Source organism: Arvicanthis niloticus, chromosome 3 (genome assembly GCF_011762505.2).
Source record: "Arvicanthis niloticus isolate mArvNil1 chromosome 3, mArvNil1.pat.X, whole genome shotgun sequence".
NCBI classification, from domain to species: Eukaryota; Metazoa; Chordata; class Mammalia; order Rodentia; family Muridae; genus Arvicanthis; species Arvicanthis niloticus.
In genome coordinates this window covers 133,518,782-133,534,231 of record NC_047660.1, presented here as the reverse complement: position 1 = coordinate 133,534,231, position 15,450 = coordinate 133,518,782, and the positions used below count along the sequence as shown (strand labels likewise).

At 45.3% G+C, this 15,450-nt stretch overlaps 1 protein-coding gene across 2 annotated transcripts in view; it reads right to left on the bottom strand.

Moving 5' to 3' along the window:
• Window positions 1–1,503: 1,503 nt before the first annotated feature.
• Window positions 1,504–15,450, bottom strand: part of Stat1 (signal transducer and activator of transcription 1) — a 41,496-nt gene continuing 27,549 nt past the window's right edge. Inside the window, exons 16-25 of one of the 2 annotated variants that reach the window (XM_034497646.1) lie at window positions 15,000–15,083; window positions 14,386–14,484; window positions 13,384–13,519; window positions 11,754–11,803; window positions 11,046–11,140; window positions 10,006–10,151; window positions 8,346–8,531; window positions 7,337–7,412; window positions 6,335–6,434; window positions 1,504–3,126 (exon numbers count right to left, since the gene is read on the bottom strand). In XM_034497646.1, coding sequence (XP_034353537.1) covers window positions 3,112–3,126; window positions 6,335–6,434; window positions 7,337–7,412; window positions 8,346–8,531; window positions 10,006–10,151; window positions 11,046–11,140; window positions 11,754–11,803; window positions 13,384–13,519; window positions 14,386–14,484; window positions 15,000–15,083 — 987 coding nt within the window. In that variant the 3' untranslated portion in view covers window positions 1,504–3,111. The remainder of the gene's footprint in view (window positions 3,127–6,334; window positions 6,435–7,336; window positions 7,413–8,345; window positions 8,532–10,005; window positions 10,152–11,045; window positions 11,141–11,753; window positions 11,804–13,383; window positions 13,520–14,385; window positions 14,485–14,999; window positions 15,084–15,450) is intronic. The other variant, XM_034497647.2, reaches the window with a different exon arrangement.

Sequence of the window (15,450 nt, the reverse complement as noted above, 5' to 3'; positions counted from 1 at the left end):
CATAAGTCTGATAGTAGACAGTGACTGTTCTGCCTTTGGATAGCTTTACTTTGTGTTCTAAGTTTAATAAATTATGATTATTTTTCCTACAGTAACTCATATAGTCCCTTTAAAGTCTGAGTACAATATTCACAACCCAAAGTTAGAATATCCCTGAACAGTCAAAGCTTTAGACAGTACTGAGTAGCCTCAGCTTTCCAGTCGGTTTAAATTTTATTTCTTGAAAATTATGTACATTTTTCTATAACATTATCTGTAGCTTTTGACTAGTTTAAAAAATTAGACTATATGTATAAATGTTTTGCATTTGTGTGTGTGTGTGTGTGTGTGTCTGTGTGTGTACATTTGAGTGTGCCTGGTGTCCATGGAGGTCAGAAGGCCTCAGATCCCCTACAACTGGAGTTATAAATGGTTGTGAGCTACCAATCCTATGGGTGCTGGGCTGCTGTACCTGCATCTGCTGCAAGAGCAACAAGGCTCTAAACTGTTGACCTGTCTTCCCAACTCCCTTCTGGCTGTTTCTGCTTCACAACATCTCTACGAAACTTTAATGGGTAAAGTGACTGTGTTGAGCTTACAGCCCAGCGTCTTAGTGTAAACCTCTTACGTCTGTGACTGCGGGGCATTTCTTTTATTACTGCCTTCAAAGCACCTAGAATAGTGCCTGGTTCAAGGCAGGTACTCAACATATTTGAGGAATAAATGAATGAATCTTAAACAAAAGATGCCTTCAGATAACTAATGCCCTCGAGATGAGGGACAGCCTCCCAGCTCCAAAAGTAGGTAAAAGAATTTTCAAAATGCTTTCCAGCTTTGTCTGCTCCCCTGGGGCAGTCAGATGTCACAGATCTGTTTCCTGAGATGTGCCTTCATTCCACAGTCGTTTTCAGGCAGTCAGTAGATTGCATTTATGTAATGCCACCTCAGGAAGTCCCTAAATCAGTTTATCTCAAGTGCTACATATATGCTCTGTACTTCGAAAATACCTTCCTTAAGCTTCGTGACTTCTTACAACAGTCAGCTGAGAATGTAAGTGGGTGTCTTCCACAGACTTCACTGTGATCTCATATGGCCTTGAACTTGATACTCCTGACCCCCACGTCTCTGCCTCACATGTGGCCTCACTATGGTGCCTGCCCACTGGCCTACCTTAAACTGCCATAGTTACTGTGGCTGCGGGATAGTAAGCAAGGGTGACACTTCTCAATCTTCCTTTAAAATAGGACTGATACAGGTCTCCAGAGATGGTCCAGCTGATCAGAGCACTGGCTCTTCTTCCAGAGGCCTTGAGTTCAATTCCCAGCGTCCACATGCAGCTCACAATCGCCTCTGACTGCGGTCCCATTTGACTGTAGTCTCATGGGATCCAGTGGCCTCTCCTGGTATCCATACATTCAGATAAAACACCATGTGCATAAAATATATACCTAAATAAATCTTTTTTTTTAAAGCACTTAGTATGATACATAAATGAGATATATATTAAACCAATTCACAATACTAGACATTTTAAATATCTTTATATTAGATAATAATAGGAAACTAACATAATTTTAACATTTCTTAAAGTCTGAGCTAGTTCAACAATGAAATCGTAACAAACTGTTTCAACAGACAACAGTGTAAGCAATGGTTAGGTCTCAGCATTTAGAAACAATATTTTTTAAATGTTTTGTTTCTTGGTCATTTCATTTTGACATGAAAAGAGAGGAGGCCTCTGCTTCCCTGCTGCGCTAAGGACTGTGCACACTTACTGTGGAGCACACTTACTGTGGTGCACACTTACTGTGGAGCACACTTACTGTGGTGCACACTTACTGTGGTACACACTTACTGTGGTACACACTTGCATTTGGGTTGCAAGGTGGACTCATCTTCACCAAAGTAAAACAGAGGATTATGGGACAGCACCCTCGCTGCAGCTGTGTGGACGGCAGTCTGTGAAAGCTGCCCAGAAAAACCAACCCAAGATCAGAATCATCAGGCTGTGTCTGTACCACTGAGGAAAGTAAAGAACAGCACGTGCCATAAAACATCATCCCTCAAGAGGGTGATAAAACACATGGAACCGTTTGTAAATGTAGTTGTCAGAAAAACACATTCATCGGTAACCGTGGTTTTCAGTGCATTTATAGGGAATGCTTTAAAATCATCTGACACTCATATTTGCCTAATGATTCAAGTAGTTACTGCTTTTTTCCAAGTTTGTGGCTAATTAAGACAACCAGCTAAAAACGATAAAGTCAGCACAATAAAAAAGCATGAGTTAAACTGCTGAGTTTACCTATATCTGTAATTTCAACTAAAAGAAAAATTTGCCTTAAGAAAGCTGGCCCCCTTAATGGATGTGCAGAGACAATTTTATTCAACCGATGACCAGAAAGACAACAAAACCCATGTAGCTTGGCGGAGTATAGACTGAACAGAGAGTACTCATGAAAATGTTCTTACTTCTCTTGGTGTTTCGTTTTGTTTAGCCATAGCCACCAACAGAACTAATCCCTGAAGAAAGCAACCATGCCTTCAGATTAACATGGCCAATGCAGAAGCTGCAATAAGGAACACGACTATTTTCTTCCCACTCGGATGAAGGCTGTCCACTACAGTTTGATATATCATTGTATCTAAAGTTGATTTTAAACTGTGCCATATGTAGAACAGTGGAAGACTTTCAGCCATAAAGGAGAGGGGACATGCCAGTCTCTCCCGGGACAGAACTATTCCTACATCAAGAGGTCCCTCCCCCATAAGTGTGTATCTTTCCAATAATGTGCAGCACTTGGGCACTGATTACAGATAACGTTACTGTGCTCCTCACCTTTCCCAAAACACTTGCATCCTAGTCCTGATGCTTGGGTGGATCTCTTGGGTTTTGTTTACAAAATCCATCTTGGATAAGTGACTTTCCAGTTCACCTTCAGTAAGATGCGTGAAGTCCTTCAGAGTAACAGGTTTCTAATTAGAGAAATAAGCCACTTGCTATCAACAGGGTATAACAAATGTGCTGTTCTTTCTTGCATTTCCCTAGAAATACAGCATATGAAGGAACAGTAGCAGGGAGGCATCACAGATGGGAAGAAAAATGTCGCCAGAGAAGAGAGAAATTCATGTTTATACTGCGCTCATCTGCAAAAAGACAAAATGTAGTTAGGTTTATTACACACGCTTTATGACATGTGATTCATATAGTTCACACTATTCCTAGAACGGAGAGCAGGAGAATGCTTCCTACAGCAAACTACCACCATGGAACCAGAAAGGCTAGTACGCCGTACCCTTCTCCCGGAACTAATCAGGGCCTTTATACCACCTAAACTGATGGATTATTACTGTCTGGCCTGCTGGATTAATTTTGTGACTCATCCCAGACAGACTATATAAAGCTTTCTGCTGTTATGCAGGTCTGGGGACAGCAGCATGACAAATGCTCATTCACAACGAGTGTGAGGGAATGCTGAGCCATGGGCCGGAGGCAGAGAAATGATGACTTCCCCTTAAAGGCCACTGAGTAAGCAAAATAAACAAAGCTGGTGTTTCAGACGTGGGCCAGTAAATCAGAAGTAAAATCACTATGAAGCACTTCAGCTCCCTCCCTAGTCTGCCTCTCTGCCCTGCACACAGGAGTCAGCAAACTGTTCCTCAGAGCATACTGGCCTGCCACTGAGTCTGACTTCTACCCTGGTGCAGTTCTAGACGTCAGGGATGGCTTTGTTCCTTGGCTTCTCTGAAGGCATTTGTGACACTGCTGTTGCAGGGTACGGGCATGTATGTGCTTCTGGCATCAGCGTATTCTAGAGAGTGGAGACCAGGGTGCTGCTAAACACCCCAGGGTACAGAACAGCACCACGACGGAGAATTCCGCAGCACCAGTGCCGGAAGAGCCGACACCCCACTAAATCGCAAAGCCTCTTGAGTGTTAGGAAAGCAGTCTTCGACTGAAAAGCACGTTGAAGAGTCTGCAGTCTGGCCATTGGCGCAGATCTGTAGTTAAAATGGTGTGCTGCAGAAGCAGGGGAGAGGGGGAGAGAGATGAAGAAAACCTGCACCCATATCCTGTCACTATGTGACTGTCTTATTAACCTGTCTGTAAGCCTCAAGTTCTTCATGTGCTAAGCTAATAGTGCCTGACACATAGGTCTGGTCAAAGTATTAAGTCTCGAAGCATGTATAAAACGTCCGATACAACAGAAGAAAATAGAGTAAGAGCTCTGGACAAACGCCTCTAGAAAAGTAGGCCAGTTCTAGTCCAGTCCAGAGGGACAAGACTTGTATGGAAACGGTAGACTAAATAAATACCCAAGACATACTATAGAGAGCAGCACCAGTATACTGGCTCTCATGGACAATCCCTCAGGAGCCTGAGAGCCAAGGCTGGACCAACCATCAACCCTGACTACCTTTTTAGTCCATGGCCCACCTCCACCTCAGATCACACAATTCCATTTGTTTATTTTGTGACAGAGTCTCTATGTAGCCCTGTGGCCTCCACCAGGAGAGCTTCCTGTCTCAGCCTCCCGACTGCTTGGATTACAGAGTCATCTTACTCAGCTCACATGCCCTAGTTCCAAAAGCAAATGTTGGACAGAAACCAAAGAATAAGCTTGAGGATGGAGCATGTCACTGTGGAGTTACAATGACTTGACAGGCCAATCTCATTCTTCCCCTGTCTAAGGAGAGCAGGGCCTCTGCTAGAGCCCCTGAGGTTGTTGGGGGTTCACATGGGAACTACCGTGATGAGGGGACATTTGTTACATACTAATTTATTGTATCTGTATATCTTTATGTATCTATTCCATAGATGAAACAAAAACCTCACTGGAATAGAATAGCTACAGGGGGTGTCCAAAGACTACAAACCCATTTCCTGGAATTTGTTTGAGGGTGTAAAAGGCCCCACAGTAACCAGCATACTGAAAGCAGTGCTCTTTTTGCAAACAGAGGAACTAACAGCTTAGTTCTCTCGATCACAGACAACAATGGCAATGACAGGTGGAACACCACATGCCAAATTCCAGTTCCAGGCTCCTCACCCAGCACTGCCTTCATCTTAGCAGATGCAAACAGATTCTGCCTGGTGCGTGGGAAAAGCTTGACAAGCATGACCCATCAGTGGTGGCGGTGGCAGTGGCAGTGGCGGTGGCGGTGGCGGTGGCGGTGGCGGTGTTGAGGTGATTTACTGAGCAAGGTGTAAAAGCTCACCCTGTGTTTTGGACCCTTTGATCTATTTTACATTTTCTGAATCAAGCTTTACCATTCCTCCATTTTCATACGAGACTTACGAAACATTTTTCACAGAAATAACAGGGTGCGAGGTTACATGGACCAAAGCCTCACTTCATCAAGAAAACAGCTATTTTGTGATCACACTAGAATGCTCAGGAGTCAGAATGCTATGAGGTGTTCTCTAAGATTTTTAGTGTGGTTAGTGAGGTGAAGAACAAGGTCTAAGCCACCTGGGAGAAACACCCATCACTGAGGTGACATTCTAGCATGCCCCTAGCACATGAATGTGCATGCGTGAAGCGTTACCCAGGCATTCCGCACCCTCTCTCTCCCAACCCCTCCTCTGACCCATTACTGATGAACACATTGTTTGTGGTATTCTCAAGGCACATGGTGATGAAGAAAGGCCTTGCTATGGTAGCTAAGAGAATTATTTTTGAAAGCATTAGGCAAGCTTTGAAAAAATGAACTGGATGGATTCCATGTGGAAAGGAGCTTAACACTAAACAGCGTCAGTAAGACTCCAGTCACCCAAGCGAAGCCCGTGGGATGGAGGGGCTCAGGCTGGAAGGCACACGGTACTATTTAATCTGCTGAAACACATTCTCCCAAAAGATTTTTCTCTTTTGCAAACACATGTTTCTATTCAGACAGACACAGGAAGTCACTCCCTGAGCCGTCCATTCTGCCCAAGTCCTTGACAGCCTCAGAAGCTGGCAGAATGAGTTAGTTCTGAGATACCACACAGGCAGAACTGTTTACCAGTGCTATGGAATGTGTAGTCTATGTAACCACCAGGGATCCATATTTCCTAAGATAAGTCCTTCACTGAGGCCCCAGATAGACACAGCAGCCACAGGAAAATGTCTGCCTCTGAAAACAACCTTGATCCCTTAGTGTGTGAACTTTCTACAAGGCCAGACCTTTCTACCTCACAGGGAATGGGAATGTGAAATGCTAGGGGTAAAATCCTGCTGATGAAGCAGCTAGCTTAAACACAGGCTTATCTTTTAAAAAAAAAGCCCTTTTCTGGGCTCCTCACGGCACCCGATGCAGAACCAGCCTGCCTTAGGCTCTCTCAAGGTGGAAACACCCTTGCCACCGTACTCACCATACTGTCAAGTTCAGAGCCCACTATCCGGGACATCTCATCAAACTCCTCTGGAGACATGGGAAGCAGGTTGTCTGTGGTCTGCAGTCTAGAAGGGTGGCTGGAACAGAGAAGAAAAGAGCAGGATCAACACCTGAGCGTTATGTAGGCTGCCGTGCAAGCTGAGACACTATCTATCTGAGACTGAGTGACCACTTCATATTCTTATTTCAGAAAAGCATACACTTTATAAAACGTATCTCACAGAGTACAGATCACGGGAGGTTTACGTCCCCAGCCCGGCCCCTTGGGATACACTAGACTTTAGAGACGAGCAACCGCCAGACTGAAGCCTATGCCACTGCCGCCTGGGGGAGCCTCGGTGTGAACATGTGCAGTGTCGTCCTGAGGTGGTGGACTCTCGAGGCTCACCCTGGACAGAAAAGCACCAAGAGATGTCTGGGGATCCCTCTTCCCTACCTTGAGGTCTATGCAGATAAAGCTGCTCCACAGGGTTCTACATGAAGGCTACATCCATTCACCCCCAGACAGTGCCGCAAGCAAATAACTGACAATGACTTTTCCAACACTTTCTACCTTCTATGGAACGAAACGACAGAATCAAAGCAAGTGGAGAAAATGGACCCCAGTTCCGACTTTGGCCTTTGCTTGAAAAGAACTGCTTTCCCACTCATCGAGTTTCGTTTTTTTTTATTCATGCTTTTCTTTCAAAGCGTCAGTTTGGGGAGTCCTTACATACAACTTTGTTTCATTTTTATTTGGTTTGTTGTGGGTTTGGGTGGCGGGTTGTTGTTGCTGGTATTTTTTTTTTATCTTATGGCAGTAAAATGCTGGTAAGCATTGACACCAGGACTAGTTACGATCTTTCCAAAATGTCCAACTGTGGTGGCAACATCAGTTACATTGGAAAAGCAAGCCATGAGCCAGTGCAATCAATGGACCCCAGCCAGGGACGGGGCTGGCTTGAGGTTCTGAACAAGCCAGTCTTCTGTGCTCACTTACACTTCAGACACAGAAATCAACTCAGTCTTGATGTATCCAGTTCTCTTAGGGTCGTCAAGCTCCATGGGTTCTGGTGCTACAAGCAAGCACACCATGTACATGTCACATTAGCAGGGATCACATGGGGACAGGACAGTCACTTGTAGGGATCAACTCTGATTCACCTGACAGTTTAGTGTCCTGAAATGCTTAAGTCAACTGAAATCCTGGTGGGAATGGAGAAACAACCAGGAGAAAGCTAGGGGTCTAGCGACTTCCCTCTTCCCAAGGCTTGAAATCCTACGAGGTGAGTGAAGCCCCTGTGTGCAAAGGTCTCTCTGGTCTAGCTGATAGAATATGCACCGCTGTGGGGGTGGGCTAAAGGCATCCTCACTGCAGGGCTAACGTACCGATAGTGATAGTGAGACTTCAGATTCCGAAAGGCTATTATTAGCTTTGTGGCAGAGCTGGACGGATCTAACTTGAACTTTTCCAAATGTAACCCCACAACCTGGGAGGCAGACTTGTACCGGAAGAGGAGGCTTCCTGTTCATATACTCACTAACAACAGGTTCCCACAAGTAACTGAGCCTACCTGGGTGGGCCACTCCCTGATCCTGGACCTCAGTGGCCTTCACTGTAACCCAAGCAGGCTGGAAGAAACTGGTTAGCCTTGCCTCCTACCCTCTACTCAGTTTATGTGGAAAAAGTATAACAAATATACAAGACCAGAAACAGACTTTTCTAATATCCTTAAAACAGAAATACGTATTCATCTCTTAATACCCACATTCGGCCAATCAATGCATTTCAACTTTATTGAGTTTATGCTGTGTTTTTAAAAGCCTGCTTCATTAATTCAAGAGAACGATGGTTTGGTAACACTACAGTTGGCATTTGTGCCACTATGTTCCACCTATAGCAGAGTGAGGACCACTGTGAGTTACTAACTTGTCTGGGAGCCATGGAGCACTAGGAAGGGCCTTGCTGCCTCTCCCTCATGGGGTGCCACAGCGTGCCTGGCACTCACCTTCCTTTGGCCTGGAGTAGTACTTTCCAAAGGCATGGTCTTTGTCAATATTGGGATACAGATACTTCAGGGGATTCTCTGGTATATTCTCGGCAGCCATGACTTTGTAATTGCGAATAATATCTGGGAAAGTAACGGCTGAAAGTTCTTTCTTCGTGTAGGGCTCAACGGCATGGAAGTCAGGTTCTACAAGGAGGAAGCCAGTGAGGTCCAGTCAGTACAGGGCACCCCAGAGAGCAATAAAGCACCACAGACACAGCCCAAGGGGAATCAGAGAGCCTGCTGTACATTTAAAGGTGTCACACTCCTGCTTTAAAAGGAGAAAAAACAAACATCTTCACTATTTAGTAACAATGTACTTGTTGATATTTATATCCCGCCAGGGTCTAATTCTAGCCTAAACCATCTCTAAAAGCTTGCATCGTTAGCAAAGCAAGGCCTGTCTGCAGATAGATAACTAATTACACACACGCACACACGCACACACTGTCATTAGGCTCAGGCTACAGATCAAGTCAATAAAGATCGGCTCACTTTCTGTTTTTCCTTTCAGATAGAAAACCCCTATTTTTTTTAAATCAAGCAATTCTTGAAACAAAACCAAGACGCTCTGTGCTGCTTCTTCCCTCTAGACATTCCAGGGAATATGCTGTGCTTCAGTTCTCTCCTGTTTGGAGCCGAGAACCCCACTTCTGAGTGTACACTACTCCTCCAGCTTGGGCTCTCTCTCGCTCTCGCTCTCGATCTCTCTCAACCTCCCTCACTCCTCCCAACTATCTTACAGCCGAAATCCCTGTAGCTGGTGCTGACCTGCTTAAGCTTTCTGGCTGCTAAGTGCCTTCTTCTTTGATCAGTTTCTCAGCCCCATCTCTCAGCAGGCTTGGGCTATAAACTGCCCAGAAAAAAGAAACCTGGCAGACCTCAGCACCCACTGCCTGCAGTAGGCCCTGATTCCACGCCTCCTGTTTCATTGGAACGAAGATCAGTAGAATCACGGACGATCCTCTGTGAATCTATCCGAAGAAAACAGAAAGTCCTAGGACTCCCGGCTTTCCCTATAGTTCTCCAATTGAGCCTTAAGCAACTATTAGTTTGTTAAATTGCTTTTCCCATCTGTTCTGTTCAACCTGCTATAAAATACCATGATTTTGGAGTGGTTTAGCCATTTAGTTAAATAGTAATCTAATATATGGCAGAGATGAAGGGGCAGCTCCTCTGCTTGCAGGTGGATGGAGCTGCACCTGACCCCAGCAGTTCCTGCTAACAGCACATGGCAGAATCTGCAGGGCTGCATTTCACAAAGCCTGCCCTCACACAGGCACTTTACTTGGGAATGAGTCAAGTCTGAAGTCTACACTGTGGGAAGTATGATCCTTTCCAACAACTGGGAGCAGACCAGATTGATTCATATCCTTGCTCTGCAGGCAATAACCCTGAGAGAAAGGAAAAGCTTGGCCTTGCTTTGAAATGCATCATTTCCACAACACATTTCCGGGCAGCATATCACCAGTGTTCACACTGCTTTAAGTCTCTATGAGAGCTAGGTTGTGTAATTATAGGGTATGCTATTTCCGTTCCAGAGCTATTCAAACGGGCTGATCCTCAGCGGTAGATTACAGACATGCGTGGCAGGCCGGCCTGTGTGAGACACTTCACTTACCACCTCCATTTTGGGACCGTTCCACCCATGTGAATGTGATGGCCCCTTCTCGGGAGCTCTCACTGAACCTGAGCAGGAATGTCCCTGGCTGCTGGTCTTTAAGCAGGGCACGTTCTCGCTCCTTGCTGATAAAACCCATGATGCACCTGGATATTAAAGAGATTAATGGAGACGCCTTGTGTTTCATTCATAAACTTAATCTTCCATTTTGACTTATAGTCTAAGAAAATTGCTGCCACTTGACAAGAGAACATATTATAAAAATGTATACTTTCAAAATGTTTACCTGGCACTTAAAAGAAGCATCTCACTTATAGATACATGTGCAAAGTGAAAAACAAGGTGAGCACAACATGGGACGCTACTCGGTAAACAGGCAATGACTCCTCTGCTGTTCCTTGTTGACTTTAAGCAACGTGAAAATGTCTGCATATGAATCGTGCGTGTACTGGACATGCAGCCTCAGATAACAGATTTTCAAACACCAGCACTTCTGGTCAACTGACAGGTACCATTAAGATATCAGTTGATCCTGAACAAGCTAAACACTCTCTCTTTCTCTCTTTCCTTCTGTCTTCCTTCCTTCCTTCCTTCCTTCCTTCCTTCCTTCCTTCCTTCCTTCCTTTCTTTCAACAAAAAAGACCGAGTCTCGCCGTCAGGCTTGGCTGCCTGGATCTTGCTATGCTATGAGCAGAGACCAGCCTGCCTCGGCCTCAGCCTTTTGCTGAGGCTAAATGTCTGCCCCACCCACACGGTAGGTTCTGATTCTTTACTAGGGCCGTACAGTAAATACTGGCAATTTTTGTGCGAATGAATAAATACGTTAATGGCACTAAGAGGTTTTCTATTTATATATTTATAAGAGAAAGATATAAATGTAGATGTAGATATCCTAAGACATGCTTAATCTCCTGAGGGTGTCCTTTCATGGAGCCTTATACCAGGTAAGTATGCATCTCTGAGCAAGACAAAAACCTTGCCAAATACTGAAGGCCAGCTCACACTCTGTCTCAGCCTTAAGAGCCCTCAGTGACCCTTACCCATCATTCCAGAGGCAGAGCAAGTGCTTCTTAATGAGTTCTAGGATGGTATCAATCCAGGGCCAGAAGGAGAAATTTTTATCATTAATATTCTCCTGAAAGTATACAAATGCACAATTGGTTAACCAAAACATTGCTTTCCCCTGCCCTTCCAAAGAGACCCAGATCAAGCAAGAGTGGCAGTCATTCCTGAGTGGGGTGTTTGGCACCCCTGCCTTTTACTGACTTGCTAGAGCTTTTCCCTCCTTGGCTCCCTTTCCTAAGAGCAGCACCCAGCAAAGATACTTTCCCAAACGACTGGAAAACAAAGAGTGCCCTAACTGTAGCAGAAGACAGCACGAGCTGCTCAGCTCCAGCTGGTGACTCCTGCAGGGTGTCGCCATCCTGTGCAAGCGCCTCAGCTGGAGCAGCTCTGCACAAGTCCGAGGCACACGTTTCACACAGCCTTAGCCAAAACCCTGACGATTAAGAGGCTGGTGTGAGGGATGTGGAAGAATGTTATCACTCAGGCAGGTGCTTCCTGCCGGGCTCTGCTTGCAGACCAACCTCCTGCCCTGTAGGAAAGTAAACAACTTGTCCTAGGGGGCTTGAGGGGGACAGATGAACATGCCAGAGTAAGCAAACAATGGAGTACCACAATGAGAAATGGGAGAGCTCCCAGAGTGGGAAGAACTCAGACTCAGGATGTAAAACCCAGGGAGTACCCACCTTACAAAACCTTGTCCACGGAATGAGACCATCAGGGCCAGCATTAGGGCCTAAAAACAAAAACAAACAAACAAAGAATAATCTTTTTAACCAAATAGAAATTGATCTGCTGCTCTAGTTGGACGGAGAGCTCTTATATCTACTGTAAAGGGTGACTACATCATAGGCGACAGTTTCTGGTATATTAACTTGAAACGGACCAGCAATTACACAGACCGAGTGGACCAGCAAGCAGTCTAAACTACAAATGGTAGTTTTGTTTTACCCCTTTGTTTTCTAAGACAGGGTCTCCCTGTGCAGCCCACTCGGGCCTCAAACTCATTTTTCTCTATCCTTGCCTCTGACTCCACCAGCCTGAGATCACAGATGTGCACCACCACGCTGATGTCTGTTGGTTTGATTCCAACAGCACGAAGGAATGCATGGGGGATTATTGGGCATCTGATTATGAAAGTGCAGAGAAAGCTGAGCCATCAAGCCAGCCATCTGGTGCCGCTTAGCTTCTTTCCCAGACAGCAGCCAGATCTCTATAAATCTCACCTCAGGGCATACCCTTCCAGGCTGATCTGACTTTGGCCTGATCTCTGTCTCCCTGAAGGTTCTGTGGAGAAGCCCTCCGTGACCCTACCTAGCACCACCTCTCACTGTTCCTCTAACTGTCTACATGAAGTCCCTCCCCACCAAAAGACCCACAGATCAAACGTACAGATCACAATAAGACCAAGATCACCTTCAGGGGATTTTATAAGCTTACCGTTGTTAGGTATTTCCCTCCGCCTTCTCACAAATTGAACAGTGGTTCAAACCATAAACATAATTAGCCACATAAATAAATGCAGCATGTGGTCTGAGCTGTGTTAAGTCCACTACTTTGTTTAAAGAAAACCACAGATAAGCTACAACAAGCAGGGAAAAAACCCTCGAATCTCATCAAACAAACGTGGATACAGAACAAGGTCCTGGACCTTCGTTACTGTACAAATGGGGTAAAGAACCGGCTGAAGGCCGTCCAGTTAGGAAAGGCACACTTCATCTACGGTCTGTGTCACCCTGCTACACAGACGGCAAACCTGGACAGTAGTGTCGATGGCATTTCAAAGACATGGTTCAGATACTCCGGTTCATTGGAAGGTCTGTCGGTGATAAGAGAGGCTTTGAGTCTTCACTGTAGAAGACGAGTAAGTCTTCTGACATTAGCCACTGAGAGAGAATTATCTGCCACAGTCCAGACTGCTTGATCAAACAAAACTGTGGCTCTGCCTCCTGCAACAAGGGCCCAGCTGGCACAAGACCCTAAGATTTTTAAGCCTAGAACTTTATTATGTAAGGGACTTTCCTCTTTTACTTCTAAGGACAGTTAAGAGTTCCTCTTGCTCGTTGATATCTTAATTCCAGGCTCATAATCTAAAACTTTCTCCTTAAGATCCTGGCTCAGACATATTAGTGTAAGAGAGCGAGGGTCACTGTTCCTTTATCGGGACTCAGTGGTGTTTTCAAAGCCTTCATCTCACTTGGCTACAACTGGCTGCAGTTAAAAACCAACTGATTTTTAACACTCTTCTACCTCTAGGAAACAGAATAAAGAACAACTGAAGGAGAAAGCCGACTCGTGGGTTCATGCCCATCATACCCAGTAGCTTCTCTCCCAGCATGCTCAGCTGGTCTGCATTGAGACCTCTCTTGGTGACTGATGAAAACTGCCAACTCAGCACCTCTGAGAGCTGGGACCACCGCGCACATGGGGGGTTCAGGAAGAAGGAGAGATTCTGGAAAGAAAACACCCAGAAGCTGGGGTTACAAAGGAACCACCTGCCACAGGTAAAGCTCAGACAGACCCAGCCTGCCCCAGAGCTCAGTGCTGGCTTATGTGACACACAGGCAGTCACAGCTGGGGATGAGAGTCCTCAGAATTAACAGGTTCATGCTTGTGAATGTATTTATTCACCACAGTTTACTTGTAACTCCAAAATCAACACTTGAGGCAAGTTTGTGGTCATAAGATTGATGTTCACTGCTAACACAGGAGAAAACAACACCCTGGCTTTTTGTTGCAGCTCACAGTTATCTTGGCCTCTCTGCTTTTCACAGTTTTGTGATTTTTGCTGGTGACTTCATTGTTTAAAATAGTGCTAGGCACACGAAAGCTGGGGGGACATTATGGAGAGGATTTTAGATTAGCTTCACTCAGACATGAGTTACAGTGTAACAAGTCACCAAATAGACTGGATTTAAAAAGAAGCACACTCACCTTACCTATAGATGGGCAGCCAAGAGTGCTTCCACTGAAGGGTCACAGAAGCTGAGCTCGAAATTTCCCCCTGGGAGCAATGATTCTTTATTTGATTAACCAGAGCTCCTGACTACGTTACAGAACACAGTATTTCCTAATGACAGTCAACTGACCAGTCTGCAGTGTGTACCTGCTCTAAGAAAATGCATGCCTATTTAACAACTGCATACATTTTAAAACAGGAAACACAGAAGGACTCCCTCTACAACCAGAGAATGAAGCTATCGACTGCCTGGCTGTCCCCACGCCCAGCACATACTATTTTCCCCAATGCCTGGTGACGGGAGCAGCCAGCAGCAGCAGCCTTGGCTAACTGTACTAAGGCACATGTGTTTTCCATACCCTGGGTTCTGTCACCAGCATGTTGTACCACAGGATAGAAGCCCATCCACTGGGGAGCTGGCTGACGTTGGAGATCACCACGACGGGGAGGGAGGTGGTCTGGAAGTGAACAGAGGCCTTGAAGTCATTTGAATCTCCCTTCTGATAGCTAAACACTCAACAGTGGCTAGCACAATCAGAACACTGCTTTCACAAAATTTTAAGGTTAACTCAAGTCTCCAGCTTCCTAGCTCATCAATGTCAACAGAGCATTAGCTGGAAAAGATCACTCTGGGGACAAGAGAGATGGTTCAGCTAAGGGCACTGCCAGCTCTTCCAGGGGGCCCAAGTTTGGTTCCTACACTCACATGGCGGCTTATGGTTGTCTGTAACTTGGGTCCCAGGGGATCTGATGCCCTCTTCTGGCCTCTGTAGGCACCACATATGTCTGGCATACAGACATATATGCAGAAAAAAACATCCATACACACAAAGCTTTAAAAATAATAATAATTTTAAAGGGATCATCATTTTTTTTAACAATTAGTAAATAACTCTGAAATAAAAACGGAAAAACAAACCGTTGTGGAAGTAAAGATAAAGTGTATTCTCCCTTGGGAAGCTGCAAATCTTACCTCAAGGTCAATCACCAAGCCTGGCTGGCACAACTGGGTTTCAAAGCTAAGAGAGTGAAGTTCTTCGGTGACAATGAGAGGCCCCTTTCAAAAGGAAAAGAAAACAACTCTCAAACCCCAAATCGGCTGTAGAGATCCTAAAATCAGCTGTGATCCAGAACTCAGACTTCAGAACTCAATAATACCCCAGATTTTACTATTCTAAGCTTCTTGGGGGCCTCTCAAAGGCATTTGTAATTATGGGAAGGATTATGTATCCAGAGACAGAAACACCAGTGGGAGAGTGGCAACTAGAAGTGGGTTTTTCCACAAGCTATGACCCCTTGACCTCCAGCCATCTGCCTGCTCCCACAGACTACACACCTTACGGGGCAGTGGAGTTAAGGATGGATCTTACAAGTCAGAGCCTCTCCTGACGGTGCTAACTATCCTACATACACTTGGTCCTAAG